Below are 26789 nucleotides of genomic sequence, written 5' to 3'. Positions count from 1 at the left end.
CGGCTCATTGTCGAAACTTCTTGAGAATTATAATTTGGCATTACCCTCATTCTAATCTTGTCTAGTGAATACAGGTATAGTGTAAATGGAACAAGTGACTTCAATCTCATGCCCTCCCTCCCAAGATTTATCTGTCTCTTGACCAACCAGAGACCAAGATGTTCCCGCTGGAAGATAAACCCTGATATTCTTTGCCCCAGCCTCAAACACAGGACAAACCAAATACTTTGGCCCAAACATATATTGTTCCTCGATTTCCCAGCATTTCTTATCCTCCGGGAACTCATAAAATAGAGTTCTCATAACTGGACTTCCCTTTTTACTAGCCTCTTTCATCAACCCCCGAGTATAATCCCTCATCTCTTCTCGAATCATCATGTATTTCTTACAAATTCCATAAACCTCTTCCCCATAAGACCAAACCTCATTATCCGCACCACTCAAACATGTTGATCCACCTCCCTCTCCCACCTGTGGCTGTTTAGGTTCCCGATCCCCATGTAACCTCATAACCGGACAAAACGTTCCCCATTGAAACCATCGTACAAATAGTTCCCTAAAAGCCGGATCCGTTGGATCTCCTCCATGAAAACCCCCAATATCAGTCGTCCACCATGGGATTCCCGCAAGTCCCATATTTAATCCAGCAGTAAGCTGATTGCGAAATGAAGACCACGAGGAAGCTATGTCGCCGCTCCAGACCAGCGCGCCGTATTTTTGAGACCCGGCCCATGCGCAGCGGAGAAGATTCACGATGTTGGTTTGCCCCGAGGCGGACATGCCCTCGTAGAAGGCCCGGGCATATTCGACGGGGTAGGTGTTGCCGATTGAGAGGTTGGTGCCTCGATGGTAGCGATAGTTGTCGAAATCGTAGGCTGTATATTCGGGTTCTGGGCGGCAGGTCAGTTATCGATATCCACCTACCTACCTAGGTAGATTACTAAAGTCTACAGACGCATAGTATCAAACTCGATGAGATGAGATGATGGAAAGTACTAACCCGCTTCATCTAACCAAAAAACCTTAATTCCCTTCTCATAATAATTCTTCTTCGCTTGTTCCCAGATAAATTTCCTCGCCCCCGGATTCGTTGCATCGAAATGAATCGTATCGCCTTCAAAATCCATCACAATCCTAATGCCCCGATCAGTCCTTACCAAATAACCTTTCTCCAGCATCTCTTCGAAATTCTCCGACCGCGTATCCACCGTCGGCCAAATCGACACCATGAGTTCAATCCCCATCTCCTTCAATTCCCCAATCATCGCATCCGGATCCGGCCAAAAATTCTCATCAAATCTCCAATCTCCCTGACGCGGCCAGTGAAAGAAATCAATCACGATAAGATCAATCGGTAACTCTCTCTTCTTGTATTCACGCGCTACTTGCAAGAGTTCTTCCTGCGTCTGATAGCGCAATTTGCATTGCCAAAACCCCAGTCCGTACTCGGGCATCATGGGAACCTTTCCCGTGACGTCTGAATAGCGATGTACGATTTCCGCCGGGGAAGCACCAGCCACAACCCAGTAGTCGAGAAAAGAAGTAGAATAGGCTTCGAAGCTCATGATATTTTTTCCAAACACCGCGCGTCCGATTGCGGGATTGTTCCAGAGGAATCCGTAGCCAAGAGAGGAGATGGCAAAGGGGACGCTGGCTTGGGAATTACGATGCGCGAGCTCGAGATCGAGACCCTTGAGATCGAGATACGGTTGCTGGTATTGTCCCATGCCGAATATCTTTTCGTGCTTGTCTTGCGATTCGAAGCGTTGGGTTAGATGATGCGTTGAGCTGCCGCCGGGATTGGGCTTGAATTCCCGGGCTTCGACATTTATGGCGGAACATTTGGGGTCGGTGACGTCGAGACGATGACGGGCGTATTCTTCGAGGAGAATTTTGCCCTCGCCGTTGTAGATGATTATCTTCCCTCGAGAGGAAACTGTTGCACGGATGGATCCATTAGTGATTGATGCTGATTTGTCTTCGATTTTGATAGTTGGTGTTGGCGAGTCGATTTCTTGGAGCGCCCAGAGTTCAGAGGGATCGGGATATTGAGATTCTTTGGTAGAACGGATTCGGAATGCATTTGGTCCCCAGGAATCAATCCAGAGTTCTTCGGCATCGTAGCGATATATTAGACGGTTGCCTTCGGAGTAGAGCATTGTTCCTGAGTATCGATATAGACTTTCTTTGAAATTGAAGGAAGAAAGCGCATACAACGATAGCTGAGCTCCTTTTAAGCATAATCACTTTGCTTCCTGGATCGACGGTAAAAACATTCCTTCCTTTCCATTTGGGCATGAATCGATGAAAATCATGACTAGACAACATTTATTGGCTGATGGGAAATTTACAGATGCTGTGTTGTACCATTGCGGGGTCGTGGAATCACAACCCCGCATCATATGTAGAAGCGCACCAAACAAGTCTAATCGACAAGCACACGCTGCAGATTCGAGATGTGGGACTTGCTTTGAATAGAATCGATCATCATCAAGACTGAAAAAAATACAAGGTGTTTTTTGATATTCTTCATTTGATGCAGTAGATATAAGCAATGGCTAAATACAATCAGGCACCGGAAAAGCTTCCCTTTCTATGATCCCTGCCTCGCTCGACTAAGAAATATAAAAATCTAATCATAATGTTGGATGTTCAAGTGTTTCGAAAACAAGCAAATATTGTCTAACCCCTCAATATGCTCTTTAAAACAAGCAACAACTTCTCCTCCGGTCCATCAACCATTTCCATAGCTCTCCAAGCTACAAATCTATCCGGCCTGACCAACACACAGCCACTCTCCCCAATTTCTCTGCGTCTCGCCCAATCAAAATACACGTCCTCATAATCTTGTTTCCAACCGATGGAATATACATTAATCTCAATCCCAAGAACCTCTGCGGCCTTCGCAGCAGCAGCTCTCCATTTTTCTCCTCCAATTCCAGTGAAAAGAGAAAATTGCCCATGTCCAGCTAGATCGATAGTCGAAAACTGTTTTCCTGGAAGTCTGGTATTCAGCCACGCATGAGGGAAACGGCTTCCAGGATAAGTCGTAATCTCATGCTCAAGAACCGGGTCTGCCGGTAATGCTGGTCTTGGTTTCTCATCCGCGAGGTAGATCGCAGCAGATTCGTAACGTTCATTCATTTCAATACCAACGCCATGAAACTCGCGTGCCGTTCCTTCAATCGCCGCTTGAAAGCGTGCTCGCCGAGCTGCCCCTTCAGGTGTCGCCTGCGAGAGTTCTGCAAAAAGTTTTCGTCGCATTTCAATGGATGGCTCCATCATTCCTAAAGCTTCCCATACTGGACCGTGGTCTCTAAATCCTTGATTGGCTCGTGTGATGATGGATTGACCAACTGGTTGGCGTTCTGGGCTAAATGAATCGAGAAGACTGCTTTCCGCTTTTCCCTTCAAGACATAGGCGATCTTCCAGGCAAGATTATATGCATCTTGGATACATGTGTTGGATCCTAGGCCATTGGTTGGTGGATGGCGGTGAACTGCGTCACCGAGGCAAAATCTCATTAAAGTAAGTGAGGGAATTCTTTTGATAAGGGGGCTCGGGTACATACATATTCCCATCAGAGTAGTATTCTGCAACGGTTTCATTGATCGCCCATTTGGAGACTCCAAGTATTTCTACAGGAATTGAATCATCTCCGATCATATCTTTGACGCATCTTATGTACTCCTCGTCTGAAGGATTAAAGTTCGGTTCGGAACCAGGAGCTGGAATAAGAAGGAACATCCACCTGGAAAGTCAGCATCTTTCTATTCAGACTGCATAAAGGACTTACTCATTCCATGGCTTCACCATTCTTATCAAGCCATTCCAACCAAAAGTGGCATCTTTGTCTTCAGGTCTTATGATCCAATGTAAGTTTCCCATTCTATTTTCCATGACGTGTCTCAATTCGGCCTTGACTAATACATTGATAGCCAACCCTTGTTGAGGTTTCTTGATCAATGGGATCTGTAATTGCCTCAAGACTTGACTTCGAGCTCCATCACATCCAAATAAGTACTTTGATCGAACGTGATATATTTGTTTCGTCAAATTATCTTGCAGTTTGCTGGTAATTACCCCCGAGGTTGAGTCTCGCTCAAAAGACAAAAAGGATGTATCAAATCGACAATTAAATCCACTGTGAGTAGCCCGATTGATCAAAATCGGCTCGAGACGCGTCTGAGGAATATCGACATGATTGCATGGACTAGCAGCATCATAATCACCCTGTGAGAATTGTTAGTCACCAGAATGCTATCATCACCTGCTCGTCGACCTACGGCACGTTTGGGATCATTTCCCCAAGAGTAAATCCTCGCATACTCCTCGCCAGCCAAAGAATGACACCATCGTGTATGCAACATCGAATCACCCTTGACAGCAACTTGCAAACACTCCTCTTCCAAACCTATATCACGCAGACATTCCAGTGCGGCCATGTTGGTTATGTGAGCTCGCGGGGTATCGGCTGTACCGGGAGTGCCCGCGATAAGCATTCCTCGTAGGCCTACGAACGTCAGTATCATTATTCATTTTCTCTTTGCACCTTGAACTTCCGCAGTCATCTAATCACAAAAGACAGTCTTTTGGAAGGCTCAATAAAGATCACGTGCCGAGACACCAAGAAAATCGCATCGACTCACCATGATGTCCCAGAAAACAAGCCAAAGCCGCCCCAGAAGGTCCGGCCCCAACAATCAACAAGTCGGTTTCAATAACTGCTTCCGTCACTGTGGGGGTTTCATTCTCAGTATTCCCCTTATCATCTGTATAAGGCCAAGTTTTGGAAGGCGACATGTTGAAGTAAATGCTATGATAATGCGATGAATTGAAGAAGATGTATTGATCTTTGCAGTGTGGGTTGTGGCTTAATTTTATATCAACGATCCCCGGTCCATTTTGTGTTCAAAGATAGTATCAGAGAACGCTCACGATGATATTGACATCCCGCCGTTTCAATTGGAAGCTTTGATTGGTCTCGTCAACTTCTAGTTCTGAGTTGTCCACATGAAGTGCCGAATTAATGCTGTGCGCCCCGCATTTGTCATTGTTAGATGAGCATTGATAAGTCTTTAGAATGGATTTTTATAATATCCATATAATTAAATCCTATCGTTTAAAGTTTGCAAAAAACTCTATTGCTAAATAAAGAAATTTTATGAATATACCTATGTAAACAAACTTTATCTGTAAAAAGGGGTAGCTCATATAATGATACAGTACAGCTTATTACATGCTGATGAATCATGAATCACGTTGTAGAGTTATTGATGTTTTTGCTCGATACACGGACCACATCGGCGCCCGCAACTGGCACCCTCGGTACCTTAGTGGGTCGAGTGGGTGTGATAATATGGGCTACATGCTGATAAATCACGTTAGGTAAGCTTATGAAAACTCTATCATGACTTCATATGATGTTTGAAAGCAATTCAGGGTGTAGCTGGCGAGGCTGGGTGAGTACAAATACAGAGGCAAGAGGCAAGAACTAAGTAAAAGTGGAGAACATCATCAAGACATCGATCCTAACATACCAACCATCCTACCCATCGCCGCTCTTTTAATAGTACTTCCTCATAAACTGAGCCATTTCACCTCACTCATAACTGTACAAGTTTGACCACCTCCATCGCCAACTAAACGACTGGTGGACCTGCGTAGGGAAAGACTACTTTAACAACCTCGGATTACGTGTGAGGAAAAACAGCAGCAGACATGAGATGAGCCAAAAGAATGTTAGGTAGAACACCCATCCGATCCAGGGCGTAATACGCCATTCATTTATTTTGCCAGGTGAATGAATCGACTATAATAAAGTCGCTTATGGGCGGAAAGGAAATCAATTTCGACATCCTACCCTCGATAGTTTGATTGGCAAGAGTAGATTGGTGATGTGGTTCTAACTTCCTGGTATCGTGATTTATGACCTCTCGTTTAAGCATGAAAGATTTCACGCCGGCAGGATTTGAAACATAAGCTTAACACCAAGCTTTGAGTTCATCAGTCTGGCTTTCTTCATCTGCGATTACTGTCGCTTCGGAACTTGGGATCCTGCCAGCTCTATAACCTTTGATATTGTTAGGCAAACACTGAATTACTCCGTTCAGACCAATACCTCGAGTGAGAAGATGAGTGATGTTAACCCGATTCAAAAGGTCGGTGATTTTACTTTTGGTCCCCTTGTTTCCTTGACGCTTCGTTCATTGTGCCAACCAGTGATATTCACGTGATATCCTAGTGATCACTTAATTTGCTCTCGGATCATGTCATATAAAGTAGTTGCGTTTGTGGAGAAGTTTGGGAAACGAGTTCCGAATTCGCTGCCATCAAGGTCATGGGGCGAGAATGGAAGATCGGGAGGAGGACTGAAAGGTATTAGATATAAGTATGCAGCTATCAAAACAGAGAAAAAAAGGTAGTTGTACCAGTACCATACTCCTCGAGTTGGATGGGTAGGTACAGAGCTCGCGGATGGCGTTGAAGTGGGTTCATCGGTGTACGAATAAGCGGGAGATTGTTCTTCTCAATCCTCATACCCATCACTGGTAGCAGAGAAAGTTGAGGCATCATTGAGAGCTGGATTATCTCTGTACATCATGGGTGGGGGGAGAATTGTCGCTTTGCCCATTTTTAAACTTCTTTATTTGGTGAGCTATCAAGTTTAATTCTGGGGAGAACGATGATAGCGAGATTAGGATTTTATACTAGAAGATTGATGATGGATCAAGTCAGATAGTTTGTAGGCAGTCGAGGATGTCTGAAATGTACTCTATCCTGTGGAGAGACTCTCCAATAAGACAATCTCTATCTGTATAAATCCGGCGCAGCGTGATCATAATCCATGGGAAGCAATCCGTCTATTTCGTCGAGGATTTTTGACGATGGTAATCTCCATTAATGTCATTGGAAGATAGAAGAATAACTTCACAGCTTGGGCATCTCAAGACATAGTACTTTGAAGATACCAAAAATACCTAGGATGGCTGCCGATTTATCATTGGCACATAGGCCAAGCTCGCCGGCATGCGTTCGAGTGTTTATTTTGGACTTGCATAAATGATTTCATATAGACGGGAGGAGCACCTACTTATCGCTGGGTGTCTAGGTATTGATAAGGCAAGGGCCACCGATCGAAAATAAGATGGGGAAGATGGGAAACTAATCAACATCGCAAACCTTGAAGTTTAAGCTTATTACTCCGTATTTGTGGGGAGTAGTCGTGGGGAATCAACACCTAACGTCTCGCGAAATCGATTGCATGTTTTTGAATTACACCAGTTCTTATGCGATATCATCTGGAAAAGATCAAGTAAATTTTAAACAGACATTTACAGTAGTTGGGTTATAAGACACATAAGGCCACTTATCCAACTCAGCTGAAATAATTACAACAACCCCTCATATGTCAATATCAGAACAAAATAAACAACTCCATCTAGACTCATCGATTGGGAGTGTATACATTGTCCTTCATTTCCTCACCAAGACCTCCAGAGTATTGTGAAAATTAAGTACAGCCCGGCCTGTAAAACAATCGTGAATATGAAAAGACTAGAATACACATCATAAAGCGGAATCCGGACAGAGCGCCATTAAAGTAAAGTTATCCGAATCGTGCTGGGGTTGTAAAGGAGATCTTTCGACGCCGCACAACTATCGTGTCTTCTGGCACTACAGGTGATGGTAATGGTAATACCAACGATGACGGTTCATCGATAATTTGAGAGCCATCACTCCTAGGTAATCCTATGTCATCGAGTGTTGTCGGTCGTGGAACCTGGGGTGTCTCCAAGGTTGGAGCTTTCTTGCTCTTCATCCCCTTGCGTGGTCGACGTGCTGGCTTATACAGATCACTTTTTTGTCGCGGATAATGAGAGGAAAAGGGATCCTCTAATTCTTGGCTACTGATGTGGTGTTGATCTAGCAGGAGATTTAGATTCACCGAGTCGTACTCAATTTTTTCAAATGGATCGACCAAAGTTGGCGTTGGTGTCACTGGATTGACGGAATTGCATGCTTGAGATGATGCATCATCAGGGGATGTATTGATACCAATATTTTGACTCGATGCCTTAACATGGCTACCACAAGTAGAAGCAGAACTGATCTTATCCACTATTGTCGACTTTGAAATGTTCGAGCTACGTTCTTCGCGGGTTTGAGCGCAGTCTCCTGTTAAAATCACTGAAGAGATTGTAGTTCCCAGATCGTCGATCTCCACTATGTAATGGTTCCCATTCTTGTCCTTCGTCTTGACCAGGAAGGTTAGAGAGTCTCCGTCTAGGTGGAGCTCCAGGGAGTATCGTATATAGAAATACCCCTTCTTCTTTCTCAGTACGGAGTGGTCCGAAATCTTTTTGCGAAAATCAACATTCAAGGTAATAGTTTCTGAAGTTTCGGGAAGAATTAGCTAAATGTAGGCTGTGAGAATGAGAGCAAATGCTGATTACATACCGCACTGTGCCCCTTGAAGTTTCTTTGGAACAGTAAATCTACCTGGTCCAGGATGAACATCCCAAGCGTTTATAGTTTCCTGCCAAGAAAGGTCATCGTATTCACGGACGAATCGTTCTCGCCAGAGATATTCGTTGCTATCTGAGGTGAAGATTTGTTTCGACGAGATCTTCTCACCCTAAACCAATTCATTAGCCGACTAGAAACTGGGTACCTAGTAAGATGATAAGAACGAGGAAATATACCACTTTACCCATCCAATCATGAGCCTTGAATTCCCACGAATGATCAAATTGGTTCCGGGAGGGCTGATAAATCTCACGTGGTCCTTCCTTTTCCGACCATGGAAATTTTGTTAAAATAGAATATGAAGACTTTAAAAGTCTTGATTCCACGATATCAGGATTTGCGGCCATATCAACAGCCCCAGCTGCCACTGGCTTGCTTGTGAGAGTCAGGATTGTTTCTTTGAAGCTCTATTTTAGATTCATACCTATCTTGATGTTGGCAAAATTTGATATTCAATTCCTTGCCAAGCTCGAACAAGGCATCTTTAACAATACTCATCATGGAGTATCCACCGCCAAGAATCACACGCTAAATTTGTTAGCATCGAGATACTTGTTGATCGGTCAATGAGAACTTACGACTGGTTTGATAGGGAGCCGCTTGATAAAGATTCGTAACTCACTTACAATTGGATCAATTGATGCCTCTTCAAAGAATCCAACGATTATTTTCCTAATGTTTTGTTAGTATGTATTGCATAAATGGGATACTATGTCATACCATGGTATTCTTAGCATGCCAGCCGACCAAGGCGGAGATCTGGTTTCATCTGCACGTATCAAGGCATGATAAAAGACGTAGCAATTATCCGAAGCAAGATGGCCCGGTATATTCTTTGCCTTTTGAATCTGCCAAATCCAGAGAGGCAAAAGATCATCAAGTATACGTTTGATATGATCCTCGATGTAATCATTCTTCTCTTCGAGTAAAGAGCGAAAATATTGTTTCGCGATGGGCCACACACTTTCGGAGCCATATGGTAGACCTTAAACCGTGAATTGTAAGTAATATAGCGGGCGAAGGACATAGTCTAGAATGACAGTTGTAGTGGCTACCACAGTGTACTTACTCAAAGGTAAAATGCCAGCTGGGGAGACTTGTGTCACCGACTTCTTGTCTTCATTCAACCCAACTATTTGGTAAGCGTCAATATCCTATATTGAATCAGCATGATGGGAATAAAACTGGAAGTGACAGAAGTTTACAAACCACAGTATAACCCCCGCAATCAGCAATAACAATTGCATCATCTTTCTGTACGATTGTAAGCAATGAAGGTCATTGAAAGAAAGAAAACTTACACTCAAACTTCCTCCACTCTTGAGATACTCTCGAAAGAATGCCTCTGTTTCAGAAACGAATTTGATCTGACGACGAGTAAATCCAAGAGATTCTGCAGCATCTTGAAACACTTTGTAAGTAGACATCTGCCAGCCTGATGGTTTTCCAAAGACCAGACAAACATCTCCTAGATTGCATGATGCTCGACTCATCGTCAATTTCAATAAAGCAGATTCATCAAAGAATAATCGATTCAGAAGATGCACTGCCATTTGAAATGGGAATTGATCAACATTGAGTTTTAGAAGCTGTGATTTGGCGACGATGTCCATGTAAGAGTGGGAGCCTGGTTGCAAACCGCTTTTCCAATATCGAACTAATCTACAAGAATCAAAATTCATCGATAATCTTGCATCTGTAATATCGTCTCCCCAAAGAGGGACATTGGAATCAGGGGGGTAGTATAATCCTGAAGGGATAGTTGTTGATGTTGTCGAGCATACGTCGGGGGAGGTTGTTGACCCAAGGAAGATATCATGCGTTGTTCCATTTCTTCCAACTCGATAACATACTTTCGTGAGGCAGGTACCGATGTCCAAGCCAACGAATAGTCCTGAATTAGAGTCCATGACTGTTTATTGAAGTGGAAGAAGTACTAGGATAGACTTTGCCAAAAAAAAAGTGGTGAAAACTGAGAATGAGTGTAAAGATGGAAGTCAGAAAAGTTGTTGCAAAAGACGGAGTGATTGAAAGAATAATAAGCTGGAAGATAAAAGATGTAAACATACCTGGAATAATCTGAATTTCCTGAGTTTCTGATGGGTTTGTTGACAACAGACAACTTTTCTATAGACAATAGTCGCGTTCGCATGAACGATTGACGTGACTTTAAGGCTTTACCCGTCAGATCTCCGCATAGAGAGGGGTGATTTTCTTTTTTCATCCTGCACAACACCCCTAATACAGAATGCAGGAGATTGGAAATGCTCTTTCAAGTACATATTCTCCTTTTACCCAATTACTTTGAATCTTCAGTGCAAACTGAAACAAAGTGATTGCCTGTTGCTGTAGAAATGTGTCTTTCGCTGCACTGTGCGAAGCCGCACATGCACCATCTGCATAGTAGCCCCCCTGTAATATCTGCAACGTATCCGTGATCAAGTATTGAGCAAAAATGTCGGGTATTGATATGGTGAAGCGGGGGATCTTTCAAACAAGGACTTTTATTAATCGCGCACACCCACCTGGGTTTCCATTGATTTTAGAGGAGCCTTCCCTCGACGCCACCAAGTGGGGCAATATTAAACCAGGGCTAGCCGCGATGCAGGTGTCCACAGAAAGATTCAAACCACTACGCCGAGTGTGTCTGCCCAGCAGCAACTATGTAGATACCCGTCTGTAGTCCCGAATATATTGGCATTGTATTCCTTGATCAATACCATATAACTTGCCTCATTCGCTCGGATGGGTTCTGTTGGAATCCGTGACCCGAAACTGAGCCATTTTCTGTGCAAATCTTGACATCCCGATCCGAATTTCTTTACTTTTTCTTCAGGTGGTACTAGGGAAGTCTCGAACTCCAAAACTTTCGCAGTCATCGGGACCAAAGAACAGAATATTGAAGACAAACGTCGAGTTGTCATGTTTTGGAATAAGGAATCCTCGGGACAACCTGAATAATAAACTGTTTGAAAAGATCAAGATAAACAACACACAGTTTGTTTATTGTTTATCTTCTGTTGTTTATTGTTCCTGATTTGGATTTTGGTTGTGTTTTTCGATATCTTAAGTTTACCTAGTAATCTTGTGTTTAAGTATTGGGTGTTCTAGCATCTATTTGCAAGCACTCGATACATCAATACCTGAGTTTCTACACACGTAATATCTTCATCCTCATTTCAGTAGAAGCTCGTCATCTTCGATCGATTTATTTATTCAACATGCCGAGAGACGCAACCAGCGAAACTACAATTCGGAGGAGAGAAAAGGCCGAGCAAAAAAGGATACAGGCAGAGAAAGACAGTGAGAGAAAAGCAAAGAAGATTAAAGACTTGACTGATTTCGGGACCGAGCGTTCACCAGCATGTGAAAGCTGTCTGTCAAGAGAAGTCAAGTGTATTGTGTTCCCTCCAAACTACAAGTTCGATTCAACGAGCCATCCACTCGGGCACTGTGAGTTGTGCTATCAAAACAAGACCAATTGTGTATACGACTTGAAGGATGCCGATGGAAAGTGTGACCACTGTCACACACACAAAATGGAATGCACAAGGCGGCCGAAAAGAATGGAAAACGTTCCGTCCAAACAGCTAACGATGCCATGTCTAAATTGCAGTAAGTGAAACCATGACATATTGACTTCCCTTAATTACTAGAAACTATCTTTTTGGTGGTGTGGCTTCTTTGCACTTTTTGATTTCCATCGTTGAAACTTGCTAATCGAATTGTCATAGTGAAACTCAACAGTAAGTGTAGCCTGCCAGTAGACCCAAAGACATCGAAAGTTCTTGAAATCCCACAGGCTCCGAGGATACTGGGGGTGAAGCGACATGTATTTGCTGTCCACACAGCGCCATGGTACAAGAGCTTGTCACAGGGTGACCAAAACAAATACAAAGCTGAGCAAATACAAGCCTCTGGTATTCCAAAGTCCGGCGGACCTTGCCAGCGCTGTGTTGTACGCGGATTACCATGTAGGGTGTTAAACCCAAATTCGAAAATTGCAGAGTTCACTCGGCCGAGCAGATGCGCACTTTGCATCGTTGACGAGAGCACGGCCGAAAACATCAGCAGAAGTTGTACATTCAATGATGATGGAATAACCCATGCCGAGCACGAGGCAAGCCTTCCGATTTTTACAGGAAATGTTCCTCTGCTCTGGGGCCCTTCTGGTCTGGAAAAGCCTACACCAGCACCGGTAAAATGTACCGACAACAAATCTTCGATATTTATTCCATCACCACTGGAGGACGAAGTGATCATGCAGTATCCTCTTGAATCTGCAGAGGTACAAGAACGCCTGGAAACCATTCATCGCTTTGTCGATTACACTTTAGACATGCTCGCCAGCGAGAATATCATACGGAATGATTGTCTTCCACTTTCTGGGCCCAACATTGCCCAGATAAATGATCACGACCGGAACAATAGGAAAAGCATAACAACCGTTTCACTCCTTGTGAACTCTTTACGAATCATGAATCTAAGTGATATTCCCGACTACTTCCAATCTTCAAGCCTGGAAAAATTGAGCATGAGAACAATATTTCGGGCGTTGGTATCACGATATTTGTTGGAAGCTGTTTTTTCGCGCATGCCAAAAGACATAGAACAATTTCGAGCCAGTATAAACCCCCACTTGCAAGGTCAGTAATACCCTGTATCGTCTGAAGATGAGTGAATATTAACATACTCTAGGACATCCCGAGAAGATTGATAATGCGGTTGAGAATTATTTCTGTCTTCGGAACAACAGCACACGCTTTGTCGACGACCCAATAAGAACTGGATACGGAGATCTATGTTATCTCCCAGATAACTTTACCTTTCAGGAAATTGGCAAGGAGTTAGTCGACGTACTTCTACCTCTATGTCTTCTCAGCGGAAAGACTCGACAAGAAATCGTCACTGCTTGCACGTCATCGTGTACCGAAATTGCTTATCTAGCCAGCGAGTTGAATCTCATCGTCAAAGCCAGACCTCGATCACCGGTCACATTCTATAGTCCTGTGCGAGGGGATGTTGTTTCTGAGGACAATTTTCGTCTGTTCCATGATAACCGCAGACAGTTTGGTGAGGTACAAATAACGCTATTGCTCGGTATCAAACCTGCTGGCAATCCGTCGAGGCCTTATGCTGCTGCACGAGTCGAGCTTTTGAGAGATGGAGAGGCATAGATCGAGGCTGGAAGTAGCCCTGAACTAAATGAAAAGAGTTGAGCAGGTTAATGGTTAACGGTTGATGGTTTGAGATGGTAGTATTTGTATCTGATCACGTTGAATGGCGATATATTTAGGTAGTTATACAAGGGCAGTATGAAGATCAATTCCATTCTGGTATTGAAATCTTGCGTCTTGATCGATTGTGAAGATTAATCTTTTATGCATGGGTGGGTGAGTGAGCGAGCGGTCATGAGGTATTATATACTTTCGGGTGGGATGAGTAGCGCAAATCGATAAAAGTCTACCTAGATAGGTAGGTACGAACTCAATATCAGAGACAGTGCACCGCATAATTAAGGTTATACAGGATGCGAGTGACCTATCGTTTGGTGACACTGTCATCTATTCCAATCGTGCAGAAAGTTACTATTAATAGTTATCGTGAAAATACTGAGCTCATCGATATGTTATTTTGAGAGGTTCGCCGGCTTATCTTCTCCCGGATACAGACAGCATTGATGATATTAGGCAACGTATGCCTTTGATATCCTTTGTTGCGTTCTCTCAATGTCGAGATAACACGATTCCGATATCTTGGATGATAATGATGATGACGACGATGGGAATGAGGGTGATGCAAGACAAACCTCCAAGGGGTTGTAGGCCAATCCTGCCCAAGAGACGTGAAGAAGATGACTGATCACTGCTGACGCCGATCTCATGGCACAACTAGTGACATCGCCTCAAAGTACAACTCCAACGACCATATCTCCGTGAAACTTTTGGCTTCACTTTCAAGATCGATATCACCCACCGCCATGAGTTTCGCCTTTCCATTGAATCACCGACATGAAACTCGGCCTTATACGTACGTCCCGAGTCCCAATACCGCCAGAAACGCTCGGGCTAAAAGAAGATATTGAAGAAATCTTCCCATGTCTCATATCCACTCTTGACACCTTCCACGATCTTTCTCCACATCTTGGGCGATCTTAGCGCTAGCGAGTCATATAATTGGCGGATATAAGAATATAAGAGATCCTACCGCAACATCCGCGGTCTACTTGTATCAATCCGCGCTCTCAAAATTGTGAATCTGTTGCTAGTTTCTCACTTCAAGACCTTCTGAGCGCGAAAGGATGGATATAAGAGAGGAGAATGTACTCGCTTGATATACACGGGATAATACTCAATTGATACCATCAATTTTTGAACTCCGCCGAAAGCCACATACCGGTACCATAGTAACCAAACATACTTTCCACAATCACGAATCTGAAACCGATCCCGTCAATCGCCCGACGGATCAGATATCCACCGATATGGATCAAAATACTTCGGCTGGGGGATCGATTGAATCAAAGGAAGAAAAATTATCGGGTAATGATTCTGACATTATTGCCGAAGAACTTCCTCAGGTTGCCCCGAATCCTCATGCCGATATTCCAAATGGAGGAGTCGTTGCATGGCTTCAAGTGGTCGGGAGTTTCTTCTTATTCTTTAATTCATGGTATGTTTTTCATTCCAAGAAATGGCACCCACTTAAAGCTGACAATGACAACAGGGGTATAGTAAATATGTTTGGTGCATTCCAAACTTTTTATGAAAATGGTTTACTATCTCACGAATCACCATCTAATATCTCATGGATTGGTTCTATACAAGCTTTTTTGCTCTTACTTGTGGGGGTTTTCACTGGTCCTCTCTTCGGTAATCTTTCCCCCTTTACCTCTCTTAAAATAACGAATTACTAACTTCTTCCTAGATGCCGGTCTCTTTCGTCCCCTCCTGTGTACTGGGACATTCATGGTTGTCTTCGGGATGATGATGACATCTATCTCCACAAGCTACTGGCAAATTGTGCTTGCACAAGCTATGTGCATGGGGATTGGATTGGGATGTCTTTTTGTTCCTAGTGTTGCGATCGTTTCTACTTATTTCTCAACACGGAAAGCTTTCGCAACTGGTATTGCGGCTAGTGGAAGTTCACTTGGTATGTAATTTCCTCATTGATTATTATACCATTCAACACAGCGGGAACGAGTTGGTAGCTAATATTCTCAGGGGGCGTACTTTACCCAATTATTTTCCATAATCTTCAACCTAAAATCGGCTTTGGTTGGACAACAAGAGCCCTTGGATTTATATTCCTCGCTACTCTTTCTATCTCCATCAGCATAATGAAGATGCGTGTGAAGCCATCGCAAAAGCGAAAGCTGATAGATCTGGCCGCATTCAAAGAACTACCATACCTGCTCTTTACTATCGGCCTCTTTTTCGGGTTCATGGGTCTTAATATTCCTTTTTACTACATCTCATCCTACGCCATGGATGAAAAAATCATGAATTCAAACTCGGCATTCTATATGTTGAGTACCATCAATGCGGCATCTATCTTCGGTCGTATCATCCCCAACTATTTTGCCGATAAATTCGGTCCCTTAAATATCATCATACCAGGAACACTCATCGCAAGTGTTGTGGCATTCGGCTGGACTGGTGTTCATTCTGTTGGCGGTCTGGTCGTATTCGCCCTTCTCTATGGATTTTCCACAGGGTGTTTCGTATCAATTCCACCCACGATCATCGTAACGCTTAGCCCTCACATGGGCGTCGTAGGCACGAGAATGGGTATGGCTTTTGCAATTGGTGGATTGGGTCTTTTGGTCGGTACACCAGTTGCTGGACAGATCCTCTCGAGTTCCGGATATGTTCCTACCATAGCATTTTGTGGAGCATTGCTTATCGCAACAGTGGCTTTTTTTATTGCAGCTAGGTTGAGCAAAACTGGGATGCATGTTAAGAAGTTTGCTTGATTTAGGAGAAGATGCTACGGGATAGATATGGGAAAAGCGGACGAGTAGCACGAATTACTAAACATCATTGATATGAGCCTCAAAAGAAGCAAACGTCACCATAGATTAATGACTTGTAAAATAGATTTCAAGATAGCATTGGTTTAGAAAAGTATATACGCAACTTTTACAACTACACTCTCTGCTTTTATCAGCTTCATGAGACATTACCTTCGACGCATTCTTAGTCTTCGACCTCCTTGATTCGAATATCTTTCGTCCTTCCGCTTTGTATATCATTGACATTAATATGAAGTTCATGCAAGCGCTGCTTGCTCTCAGCTGTCAACGACAAATTGCAAACGACAAATTGCACTTAGAGTTCCTCACAGAACCATCCACAATAACATTTAAGTGAATATCATATACTCGCTAACATCAAGATGCAACAAGCATACTAGAATTGCCCAATCCTCAGGATATTACCAGTAAGCATCAAGTCTCCAAACACCAATTTTCCTGTTTCCACGACGCCTTGTTGGAAGTGAAAGTATCAAATCCCAAACAATCCCATCAATTTCCAAACCCCCAGCTCCACAATGCTCTAACACTATGTTCACCTCCTCCATCCATCGTATTTCTTACAGGCACCAACGGCACTTTAAGAACTAACTCCACATTAGCGTCACCCCTGCCAAGAACACAACATACACTTACGAGTCGAGATATCCCTAATAGATTCCCTAGCAATTCTCCTCCCCAAATCAATAGGTTCCTCATCTTCATACACAGCTCTCACATGACCCCTCTCATCTTTCACCATCCTCCCCCTTCGAATCGGTTTTGGTTTTGAGAAAAGTTTTCCTGAAGCTTGGCTATCTCGACGACTCGCGCTATTTGCATTCTTGTACTTATTCCCCGATTTACTTTTCCGCGCTGCCTTTCCGATAAATACCTCCCGACTCTTCCCCATTCTCTCCCGCAGATTCGCGATTTTTGCCTCTCCGATGTAGAATACCTTGATGTCTTCACCATACTCGAAAATGACAGGATGGCCCTCGCAAGTTAGATGTTCGTCGTTGAATATAGAGGTTCGTCGAGAAGTGAATGGTCCTTTGGAACAGAAATGGATGGTTCCCCATCCACTTGCATATCCCGAGTCTATGGATGCAGAATTGGAATGTGATGGTTTTGGGGGCTTGGGGTCGGTGTTACTGCGTGTGCGGGTTTGGTGAAGGGTTGAGGAGATGAGAGGTTTGTTTGTGAGGAAGGGCATGCTAAGATGAGATGAGATGGTGTGAGATAGGTTTAGATGGAATGAAATGGGGTGTTTGTGGAGTAGAAGGTTAGTGTTAAGGTTACTTTAGAATAATGGTTCTCCACTATGGATAGTACCGCGATGCTACAATATAAGATATTACCAACACTTGCATGGCATTTTTGTTCGGTCATTTGTATGAGAAAAAGATTCGTTGTGGCAGTAAAACAGGATTCATGACGGTTAGTTGAAACTTTGACCTGGAGTGGTGTGTGCTTGAGGGGGTCGGAGGTTGGCGGTTAGCGATTGTGAATTTGCCTTGCTCCAGCCTCTTGAAGGATCAACGGTTGGTTTTCTTTTGTAATACAACAAAAGATCAAAAGTTGATGGTTTTTATGACGCAAGTTGATATTGATATTTAGAATGGTCTGTTGCTCGAGTAATTCGAGGGACAGTTAATCAAGAATTCTCGTTGAAAAGGAGTAGACACTCAGTATTTCATGAGTGTGGAGAAAAAAAGTAATAAAGATATAAGTACAAATTGGCTAACTAATAAATCACCTCAATCAAAAGAAGTGACAATAAAAATAGTAAAATACCGGCTGAAAATGGAGGGAAAAGAGCGAAAGTAGAAGTAATTACATCGTGACTCCTGTAGGACTAGACCTTCACCATCATACACGAGTCCCTAGCTCATACACACGATGCTGATTGAGAGATGCTAAATTAAATTTTCTGTAGTCTTGAACCTGATAAGTATGAGGCTCATGATCATTGAGAGGGACTCTCGCCAAATATCTATTCCCAGCAGTTTTTGGGGCCGAGGAATCGGGATTCTCCCTTCTCCTAGAAGATGGCTTATGTCCATTGCGTGAGAAATCGTAACCATTATTGGGGGGCTGGACTAATTTGTTGTTAACTTATTACTCTAACAAAATAAGTGATGAAACACAGAAACATACCTTTCGCGTCTCTCACACGATTTCTGCTCGAATTCCTAACATCTCTTCCACGGCAGTATTCCGGATCAGATATAGCACCAGAGTCTTCGGTTCGATCTCTTGGGTCGTACACATCTCTACGCGGGCGTGGATTAATATGTGAAGTTGCTGATAATTCTGTATATGGTGATTTCAGCATGGTCGGAGGCGCATCTGATGATGTTGTTTTTCGTGGGGCCAATGAATTTTTCGAACTAGAACGGCTGCTTGGAATTTTTGGTTTAACCGTGGATTGACTACGAGTCGAACCTTTACGTTGGACTGGTTTAAGAGAAGCATTGTCTCTGCTTGAAGAACCCCCGTCTCTTACAAGAGACCCGTCGCCTTTACACTTGAATTCAAGACCGTCTTCATCTTCATCGTTCGAGCTATCTGAATGGCTGAATAACGATCTCACACGTCCATGCTTTTTTGATTTGGGAAGTTTCGGGCTCGGCTCACCAGTTGTGGGAGTATGCCATGTTTTGGATGTGAATAAACCAGGACGATGAGATGATTTGTCTTGGACATAATCCGAATGTCTTCTTCGTTCTTGCTTTGGCCTATCACTATTAGATTGTACCGAGGCGGTGGCTGGGCCTTTTGCCGCCTTGTCTTTGTTTTTTCCCAAAAACCCTGGCATGGGGTAGAATTGATTACACGGTGCAAAGAGATATGGTCTCTATGTATGTATAGCACGGGTGTTATGGTTCAAACATTGCAGTTAGGCATTGTACTAAATATAAAACATGTTATCACTCGCTTCACTCGGCAGCTGGTCATGGGCAGCGGAGGTCAAATCTTGGTTAGAATCCGCTTCATGGCTCACGAGACATTGAAGAGATCGATCAAACGGGTAAAGACCTATCCAACCCGATTTCTGGCCATCAATGATTGTTGGAATCTGAACTCGACCTTCAACGCGGCTTTTTGTGATGTCTTCAGTCTGCAAGGCGTAACTAGCACGACAAACCCAGGCAAAATTTCAGCTTTCCATAATTTAGAACGGCAATAACAATATAAACAAGCCTAGTAATATGAAAGGTATTTGCGATTTTGGCAAAACCATCTTGAGATGTGCCTTCTTGTACAATACCAAAGACTCCCCGCACAGAAGATGAGAGATTTTTTGATTAAGCAATTCAATAAAGAATTGTGCTTTGAAGCTCCTCGTATCATTGGTTCGGAGTCCAAGGCATCCTCAATTCCTAGTGACCAACAAGTACACCATGAACAGTACCGCGCGGTAAGAACCAACCAACAAATCTAGCGACAGCCAAAGGATTATTCAAGAACTAAAACCAAAATATGATTACACAATTATGGAGTGACAATTCTAAAGAACAATTGACTCAATTCAAACTGATGCAAGGTCACTCGACCATTATAATTTGTTGATTGGTGCGATGTGCATGGATTTCGAGTTACGGTGCCACATCCAATATGATCAAGATTATGTCATGGTAATACCGTTCTCATTGGAATGAGGGAATTTTGTACATGATAACTAAAGTCAGCCAGCCCCTGGCCTTCGACGATCATTGCGCAGTCAGACCAAGAAGACTTTCCGACACCATGAGCTATGTTTGTATTGAAACATACCTCAATCGACGATTTCAACGGCTATGTTGAGATACTTAAGCTAGCTGGAAAGAACGATACCAAATGGAATACTCTCAAGGGATCAGAATCTGAAGATGATCATTCTGAATACTAGAGAAATCGGTGTCTTCCGCGTCTTGATTCGCTAAATATTCAAGCTCGTAAAATAATCGAAGCGTCTGCAGACAGAATGGTGGCACGGGGCATGCTAGAACTTACAGAACATGGCCAAGCAAATACAACGGTGAGCTCAAATTTTCTCGCAAAGAACGAGATCCCTATGGATATTCCAGAAGGTTGGAATGCTCAGGCTCAAGAGCTCATGTCGTATGACGTGATACCAGCCATGTATAAATATGGATATGACCCTGCCCAGCATTGTGGTAAGTCAACAAGATCAATCCAAAAGTATGATACTCACTAAGAAAACGAAGTTCGACAAGTAACCATGGTTCATCTGAACCCTTTTTGAACTGGTTCGGGTTGTGAGCCATACTTGGGGTCAAATTCTCCTCGAAGAAGTGGCTTGGAAACACGGTGGACGGTCTCGAAACTATGAACTAATGAGACAAAAAAGCTGTCATCTTCTGAGACAGGAGTCCAATGCCGTTCGGTTCCCCACGTGGAATGATCAATGACAATGGAAATCAAAAGCCTTCCTGTCTACACAATCATATGTTGGTTTCGAGTATCAGATTGTATCCACTTCAAATCATAGGTATCTAAAGCCTGAAAGCTGTGAACATGTACAAATACAAAATCCTATTACTGTGCGAGAAACTAGATTGTTGAAGTCAACAAGTTCTTTGGCTCACCGCCAGTCGTCATTGAGATTATATATTTCTTCCCGCTGGATTACATACCTGTTGTCGTTTAGCTAGGTAACGAGATTTGCTCGCGATATGCTGATATGATGCGGGGTAAAATAGCGCACCACTCACAGACTTGAAACGGTCATGCATACGATCTGCTAAAGGGTGATCGTCATACCGAAATAATTCGGGGAAGTAAGGGGCTCTCGTAAATCTTCTTGGCAGTCGCTTGGCAGACGTTCAGCTTGGGTCAGCTCATAAACAGCTGATGAGATCGATGCACCTATGATGGCGTTAAGGGACATCTTATGAGGAGATAAAAGGATTGATATCCCATAACTTCATTCATTTCCTCATCGATAACTTCTCTCATATCTAATAATAAAACTTCCAGAAATTTGTCAGAAAATGAAGCTCAGTCAATCCCTCAGTATCTTCGCGCTCCTCGTAGTGTCGACTGTCGCCGTGGCTGTTCCTCAAGACAAAGCATGCACAGTATTTCTTCCTCTCCACCCTTACCCCAGGATTTTGAATTATCAAATCTGATTTTTGAACCATAGCAATGTCTCACTGAGGGTGCTTTCTGCTCTGGATTCGCCGGTCCTGTTGGCACATGCTGCGATGGGTTGTCGTGTGAAAACGAACCGGGAGTGGCAGATGATGCTCACTGCATTCGAAAGAAGAAGGTTCGTGCCATTTGTGACGTGTCCTGAGATAAGATACATGGTTGGATGAGGGTTGTACTGACAATGCCTTCCGATTTAGTGTTTGGCGAAGGGTGCTACTTGCGTGAGCATCGCTGGTCCCCAGGGTACATGCTGTTCTGGAAAGTGTACCTTCGTGGCAGCAGACTATAGTGTGTGCAAGTGAGGAGAAGACTATAGCAGATTGAAAATGCGCTTTTGCTGTGTTATCACTGGCAAACGGCCTTTGGGAATTCTCATCTTTTCTGTTGTTCGAAAATCCAAACCACTTTCTCCTATCTCTATCTTTTCAAAAGAAAATCTTAATTGTTATCATCGCATTTCTTCGAAGCTTGTCATTCAAAGATCTGAAAGCTAGCAATGAATTTATGGTCCGTCGTTTGAATTAAATTGTGATCTGAATGCTAAAAACTTCCCAGCGTTTAGATATTTATAGACAAACATCGCGCTTGTCATGACTTATAGCTATGCAGAAGTAAAAGCGTCATGTGCGCGATTCCTGGTAACCAAAATACTCTAAAAGCCCCGGGAACTTGTCTGCAAGAAGCGTAGCTTACTCTTCTTGTCTGTGTTGATGTTCTTTTTGTGTCGATTAGTGGGTGTGGAGAGATCTCGAATTGGTCACGGAAGAAGCTTTGGCGGTAAGCAAGGGCAGAACCTAGTTCCAACGACATCCATTATATAAATTCTCTCTAGTCTTCAAGAATTCAATATCTAATTTTTCTCTAGGCTCAGAGCATGATAGAATCGCCAATAACTTCTTTCCACCTTGTTTGATTTGCAAAACTGCACTTTCGGCACACCATACCTCGGCGTTCATGGCTACAATCTACTCTTTCTTGACCGTCAATCTTTGTCTCTGAACAAATCATGCTTATTTTATGCTAATCTCTATCTCAAACAACTACACAGCGTCTCGCCCCAGGAAATTTATTCATTTTGCTCTATGCCAATTGACTTGCTACTTAGGTAGATCACGAAACCTTGGATTTGCTTCATGAAAGGACTTGACTGGCCATGATGGTGCCGAATTATTGGGCTAGAGAGTCATAAATGACCTTGTCAGGTCTCTCAGTTCCAAGCGTCTTCATCTCAAGCTAATGGCAACCAAAATAGTCACCTCTGCTAGATATAGTAGTCTATTCTGTGTTTTTGGATTTTCCCGTCTGCTAAAAGTGTAATCACATAGGGTACTGCCCAAGACTACATTGCCTTGAAATGACGCGCTTAAGTACAGTGCTTAAGAAACTATGATTATACGTTCTTCTAGAGTATGGTGGCTGCGGTGTTTGAGAATCTCAAATTTCATCATATTTTGCTTTTGTATATGAGATCCTTAGAGTGGAAGTTGCACGTGCTTTCTTATGAAACCCCCCTTTCTTCCGCTTATAAGACTTCTTTTATGAACTAAAAGTTGACTGTTTTCATAATTCGGGTACCAGTTTTCCTGGAAATTGTTTCCATATATTCCTGTGACTTTGCATCATCTGCCTCAACTGTTGCTGATAGCCGGTCCCGAGTATACTGCTAAAACTAATCTCTTGGCATAAAAATACTCAGATTCCTGGAGTTTCAAAACCTGGGAATCTGTCTTGCATGTTTTTAATCATCTTCTCTATTTTGGCCTTTACAAGTGGCATCACCCTCTCACAGTCCGCCAGATCAGAATCATAATCTGCCAGCATATAATGCCTAATCAACCGTAAATCGACCTGTCCCTGGAAGAGAAGGAGAACATTCTTTCTTTATATCTCTACAGATTCGAGGAGATGGAGCCTTTCTCTCGTGTTTCTGGTATTCAGAACTCGTTCTGACTGCTCGATGTAGATCATTATGGAACAAATCAGCCATATATTGTGAACTATTATTGGCTTATAAAGAAGCATCGACGTCCATGGCAGCGGGGCTGTACCGTAGACGATCCGATAGCTTTTCCTTCTCGTCTATCTTCGCGTAATTGAAAACATGCTAATTCGTTGAATGAGCATTCCGTAGCATTTTCCCGTTTCGAGGCGAAACTGTTGATTGATGAAGGATGTGATAGGAGGAGTACAATCTTTCTGCCGCATTAAGTGCATTGCTTTGGGCTTTAGCACGAGAAAAAAATCGATATCTTCTTTCGTCAAAGACGAAGTCAACTCTTTATAAGCGTAGTGATCTCTCCTTGGGAAAACAAACAAGCCAAATCAGCCGGCAGACTATTGGAAGGCATCCGAAGCAGGCATCCGAAGTGGGCAAACTCCTTTAGACTTCCATTTGGTCTTCCCCAGATATTGAATAATTTTAATTTATAATCTAGAATTTCTCCCAAGAGTTGCAAGCTCGCACTGTTATCTTTGAATCTTCCAGTGTCTTTCTGATCCTATGCATTATTTTCTCGTGACGCATGAACCATTTCAATATCTCTTGGCTGCCTCATCTTCTTAACACTTGATTTATTACTAAAACGAAGATGCATGAGTAGCTCTGAATTTGGTTTGTCCAAAGGCTTCAGTCCCTTGTTCTTGACAAAAATATTTCCCTAGTTGATTGTGTCTAAATTGAGGGTTTAATGGTGACTCTTTCACTGAGTTCTCTTTCACTTCCTTGTTGCAACTCTATACAAACGTTCTGTAGATGGACTTTGTATATCTGGTTGATTCTCCTCCAAATTCTCAGCTACTGATGAAACTCGTCTTTGTTAAGTATCTGTATTTACACTGGCTTCATCGTTTGTAGTTTTCTTCTGTCTGTACCATATTGGTGATTTTTCTTGTTGGCTATTATCTGTCTAAAGGATTCTCGGGAATTCGTGAACCATTATGACCAACCAGAGTCTTTTATGATAAATCAGCTTACGTTATTGTGGTCCAAATGATTTTTGGGGGTTTTTTTTTGGCTGGCTGGGTATTCGTTGAAGGGTCGAAGAGTCAGATCCAGCCTAATAAGCCATGTCAACTAAAGGAGATAGTCAACAGTAGCTGCAAGGTTGAGAAATAATGAAATAGCCTCAATTTACAATCATGCACAAAGATTTACTTATTAGTTGTAGGAGGCGGTGTCCAATTAGATCATTCTGCCAACACAAACTTCGAATTTCTCGTTTAGTTGAGACTTACTAATCTTGATTTTCACAATACAGCAGCTACCTATGAATTGATTCGTTTACGGTTACAAGAAGATTTCAACTCAGATATCCATAGTATTTATTTTCTTCTTATACCAATCAGGGCAGGTTTGGTCACTCAGCTCATAATTGAGGAGACTAAAGTTGCATCTACGCCACATCTACTCAGTCTCCATCCATTGAAACACATCCATCACCCATCAACAACGAAAGCAACAACAACAAATTCCACAGCTTCTAAACTTTCCTCGACCCCAATACTACACTTAAGCATCATGTAAGTTTTATATTACTTTGAGACTCAATATCATTTCTAACAGAATTTCAGGGAGCCCACTACCTTACTTCCCAATGAACCAGTCACTGTCTCAATTGAAGATGGAACTTCTGTGATTATTCACAATGACCTCAAAGGCGATGGAATCGAACTACAGCAAATATAATCTGCGGAAACCTTTCAATATTTCAATCGTCTTCCTTGTGAGGTTCGAAGGAGGATCTGGCTCCAATGTTTCACTCCCAGAAGAGTCGACCTTCGTGAAGGCGTTAAAGATCCCGCAGATGAGACCAGTTTCATTGATCGACCATGCCCTAAAGCAAGATCTAGTCTCCCAACTACTGCGTTTGTCGACCACGAAAGTCGCAAAGTGACATTAACTTACTATTATCGTCTCATACAGCCAATCGCAACAGAATCTCGACGGTTCTCGCCAGCAACAATTAAAGTTCTTCAACATCTCTTCTCGGGAACTCATCTAGTCAAGCAGCCCAGCAGCCCTTCGAGCAGCAATTGCAATGTTATTTACTTCAACCCAAAGATAGATCATCTGTTCCTTACCATGGATGCTTTCCGTAGTTCCTCTACGCCCCGATATGTGCTCGATATCTTTAAAAGTTTTGAAGGATCCTCTAGCATTGTCAAAAAAATCAAATGCATTGAACTGTATTGTACCGGCCCTCCAGAAATCAACATTCATGGCGCTCGTGTTCTCAGAATACTTAAGAAACTTAAAGTCATGAACATTGTATTTGGTGGGGAGTCTGGAAAGCCTGATGAGCGGAGGGAGAAAGTTGTTACATTTGATATGACTCAAACAGGCCACGCAATTTCTGGAATGGACCATATGAAGATTACTGAAATAATCGATGGTAATCGTTGCATTCCATACTACAAGGAGAAGAATGAAAAAGAGCGAATCAAGTTTGCTGGTCAAAGACCTTATGCACTACTAGTTTCAATGCTAGGATTGGTAGGCTTTTACATTTATCACAATCGTCGATACTTGAAGCAAGTGGTCGACTATTTCATGTTCTGATCACCTGGTCATAGTCAAACAATACCATTTGGGATGAAAGCAGCTCGGAATGAAGGGTATGGCGGATATCAACTGGAAACATGTATGAGAATGAGAACCTTTGGCTGAGCTCTAGGACAGTCAACGACAGCGTCTCAAAAAGTTGAAGCTATATTCAACAATCAAAGCCTATTAGTCTTTGAATCCAATAAGCATTCAATTATTTTAAAATATTAAGTCCATTGTGTTTGTGATATTTAGTTTAAAAATTAAGTGTCTGTATTCATTTCACCAGCTCAGACAGGTCAATTCTTCTTCGGGGATTCAGAACCCCTTTGACCTGGTATTCAGTAGATGTTTTAATATGTTCAATGCTTCAGTTGAAGAAATAGAAGGAGCCATATTACAAATGATTTTGCAAAGCTGTGTGGTTTTGAATGTGCATTGCTCTGATATAATCAATTTGATATTGACAAAAGTCCATGGCTATTGGAGACGCACTGTCACAGGTAGCCTTGGAAGACAACAATAATGCTTCTGTTGTA

General features: G+C 42.8%; 9 protein-coding genes across 9 annotated transcripts; 4 read left to right on the top strand and 5 right to left on the bottom strand.

Moving 5' to 3' along the window:
- Nucleotides 1-51: 51 nt before the first annotated feature.
- EAE98_003735 (uncharacterized protein) lies at nucleotides 52-2159 on the bottom strand (the record flags this gene model as incomplete). Its single annotated transcript, XM_038951355.1, has 2 exons — nucleotides 52-890; nucleotides 1001-2159. The coding sequence occupies 2 exons, from the start codon at nucleotides 2157-2159 to the stop codon at nucleotides 52-54; spliced, it is 1998 nt and encodes a 665-aa protein (XP_038811828.1).
- Nucleotides 2160-2682: 523 nt separating this feature from the next.
- On the bottom strand, nucleotides 2683-4804 carry EAE98_003734 (uncharacterized protein; the record flags this gene model as incomplete). Its single annotated transcript, XM_038951354.1, has 5 exons — nucleotides 2683-3520; nucleotides 3573-3752; nucleotides 3798-4234; nucleotides 4288-4514; nucleotides 4651-4804. The coding sequence occupies 5 exons, from the start codon at nucleotides 4802-4804 to the stop codon at nucleotides 2683-2685; spliced, it is 1836 nt and encodes a 611-aa protein (XP_038811827.1).
- Nucleotides 4805-7380: 2576 nt separating this feature from the next.
- EAE98_003733 (uncharacterized protein) lies at nucleotides 7381-9534 on the bottom strand. The gene is made up of 6 exons (XM_038951353.1): nucleotides 9251-9534; nucleotides 9109-9202; nucleotides 8955-9058; nucleotides 8707-8905; nucleotides 8462-8639; nucleotides 7381-8395 (listed from the first exon to the last, which is right to left on the bottom strand). The coding sequence occupies exons 1-6, from the start codon at nucleotides 9265-9267 to the stop codon at nucleotides 7611-7613; spliced, it is 1377 nt and encodes a 458-aa protein (XP_038811826.1). The 5' UTR covers nucleotides 9268-9534; the 3' UTR covers nucleotides 7381-7610.
- A 2540-nt stretch (nucleotides 9535-12074) lies between these two features.
- On the top strand, nucleotides 12075-14085 carry EAE98_003732 (uncharacterized protein; the record flags this gene model as incomplete). Its single annotated transcript, XM_038951352.1, has 3 exons — nucleotides 12075-12145; nucleotides 12287-13176; nucleotides 13229-14085. 3 exons carry the CDS (start codon nucleotides 12075-12077, stop codon nucleotides 13705-13707), a joined length of 1440 nt encoding a protein of 479 aa, XP_038811825.1. The 3' UTR covers nucleotides 13708-14085.
- Nucleotides 14086-14154: 69 nt separating this feature from the next.
- EAE98_003731 (uncharacterized protein) lies at nucleotides 14155-16755 on the top strand. Its single transcript, XM_038951351.1, has 5 exons — nucleotides 14155-14351; nucleotides 14426-15202; nucleotides 15257-15402; nucleotides 15458-15685; nucleotides 15757-16755. Exons 2-5 carry the CDS (start codon nucleotides 15015-15017, stop codon nucleotides 16506-16508), a joined length of 1314 nt encoding a protein of 437 aa, XP_038811824.1. The 5' UTR covers nucleotides 14155-14351; nucleotides 14426-15014; the 3' UTR covers nucleotides 16509-16755.
- A 305-nt stretch (nucleotides 16756-17060) lies between these two features.
- On the bottom strand, nucleotides 17061-17763 carry EAE98_003730 (uncharacterized protein; the record flags this gene model as incomplete). The annotated part of the gene is made up of 2 exons (XM_038951350.1): nucleotides 17061-17155; nucleotides 17205-17763. 2 exons carry the CDS (start codon nucleotides 17761-17763, stop codon nucleotides 17061-17063), a joined length of 654 nt encoding a protein of 217 aa, XP_038811823.1.
- A 656-nt stretch (nucleotides 17764-18419) lies between these two features.
- Nucleotides 18420-19368, bottom strand: EAE98_003729 (uncharacterized protein; the record flags this gene model as incomplete). Its single annotated transcript, XM_038951349.1, has 2 exons — nucleotides 18420-18649; nucleotides 18708-19368. The coding sequence occupies 2 exons, from the start codon at nucleotides 19366-19368 to the stop codon at nucleotides 18420-18422; spliced, it is 891 nt and encodes a 296-aa protein (XP_038811822.1).
- A 2179-nt stretch (nucleotides 19369-21547) lies between these two features.
- EAE98_003728 (uncharacterized protein) lies at nucleotides 21548-22009 on the top strand (the record flags this gene model as incomplete). The annotated part of the gene is made up of 3 exons (XM_038951348.1): nucleotides 21548-21634; nucleotides 21700-21825; nucleotides 21905-22009. 3 exons carry the CDS (start codon nucleotides 21548-21550, stop codon nucleotides 22007-22009), a joined length of 318 nt encoding a protein of 105 aa, XP_038811821.1.
- A 3779-nt stretch (nucleotides 22010-25788) lies between these two features.
- On the top strand, nucleotides 25789-26265 carry EAE98_003727 (uncharacterized protein; the record flags this gene model as incomplete). The annotated part of the gene is made up of 1 exon (XM_038951347.1): nucleotides 25789-26265. One exon carries the CDS (start codon nucleotides 25789-25791, stop codon nucleotides 26263-26265), a length of 477 nt encoding a protein of 158 aa, XP_038811820.1.
- Between the last annotated feature and the right edge of the window lie 524 nt (nucleotides 26266-26789).

Source organism: Botrytis deweyae, assembly GCF_014898535.1.
Source record: "Botrytis deweyae strain B1 chromosome Unknown BDEW_007, whole genome shotgun sequence".
Classification (NCBI taxonomy): Eukaryota; Fungi; Ascomycota; class Leotiomycetes; order Helotiales; family Sclerotiniaceae; genus Botrytis; species Botrytis deweyae.
This window is presented reverse-complemented; position numbering and strand designations above follow the sequence as displayed.

What these genes read in the sequence shown, in the direction of transcription:
- EAE98_003733 (XM_038951353.1), bottom strand. An exon ending in TTTTGCCAACATCAAGATAG is followed by an intron (nt 8,906 to 8,954) that starts GTATGAATCTAA and finishes GACTCTCACAAG; the next exon opens with CAAGCCAGTGGCAGCTGGGG. An exon ending in ATGATTGGATGGGTAAAGTG is followed by an intron (nt 8,640 to 8,706) that starts GTATATTTCCTC and finishes GAATTGGTTTAG; the next exon opens with GGTGAGAAGATCTCGTCGAA.
- EAE98_003731 (XM_038951351.1), top strand. Translation starts at nt 15,015, where the DNA reads ATGGATCAAAATACTTCGGCTGGGGGATCGATTGAATCAAAGGAAGAA. An exon ending in TTTCACTGGTCCTCTCTTCG is followed by an intron (nt 15,403 to 15,457) that starts GTAATCTTTCCC and finishes ACTTCTTCCTAG; the next exon opens with ATGCCGGTCTCTTTCGTCCC. An exon ending in GGCTAGTGGAAGTTCACTTG is followed by an intron (nt 15,686 to 15,756) that starts GTATGTAATTTC and finishes TAATATTCTCAG; the next exon opens with GGGGCGTACTTTACCCAATT.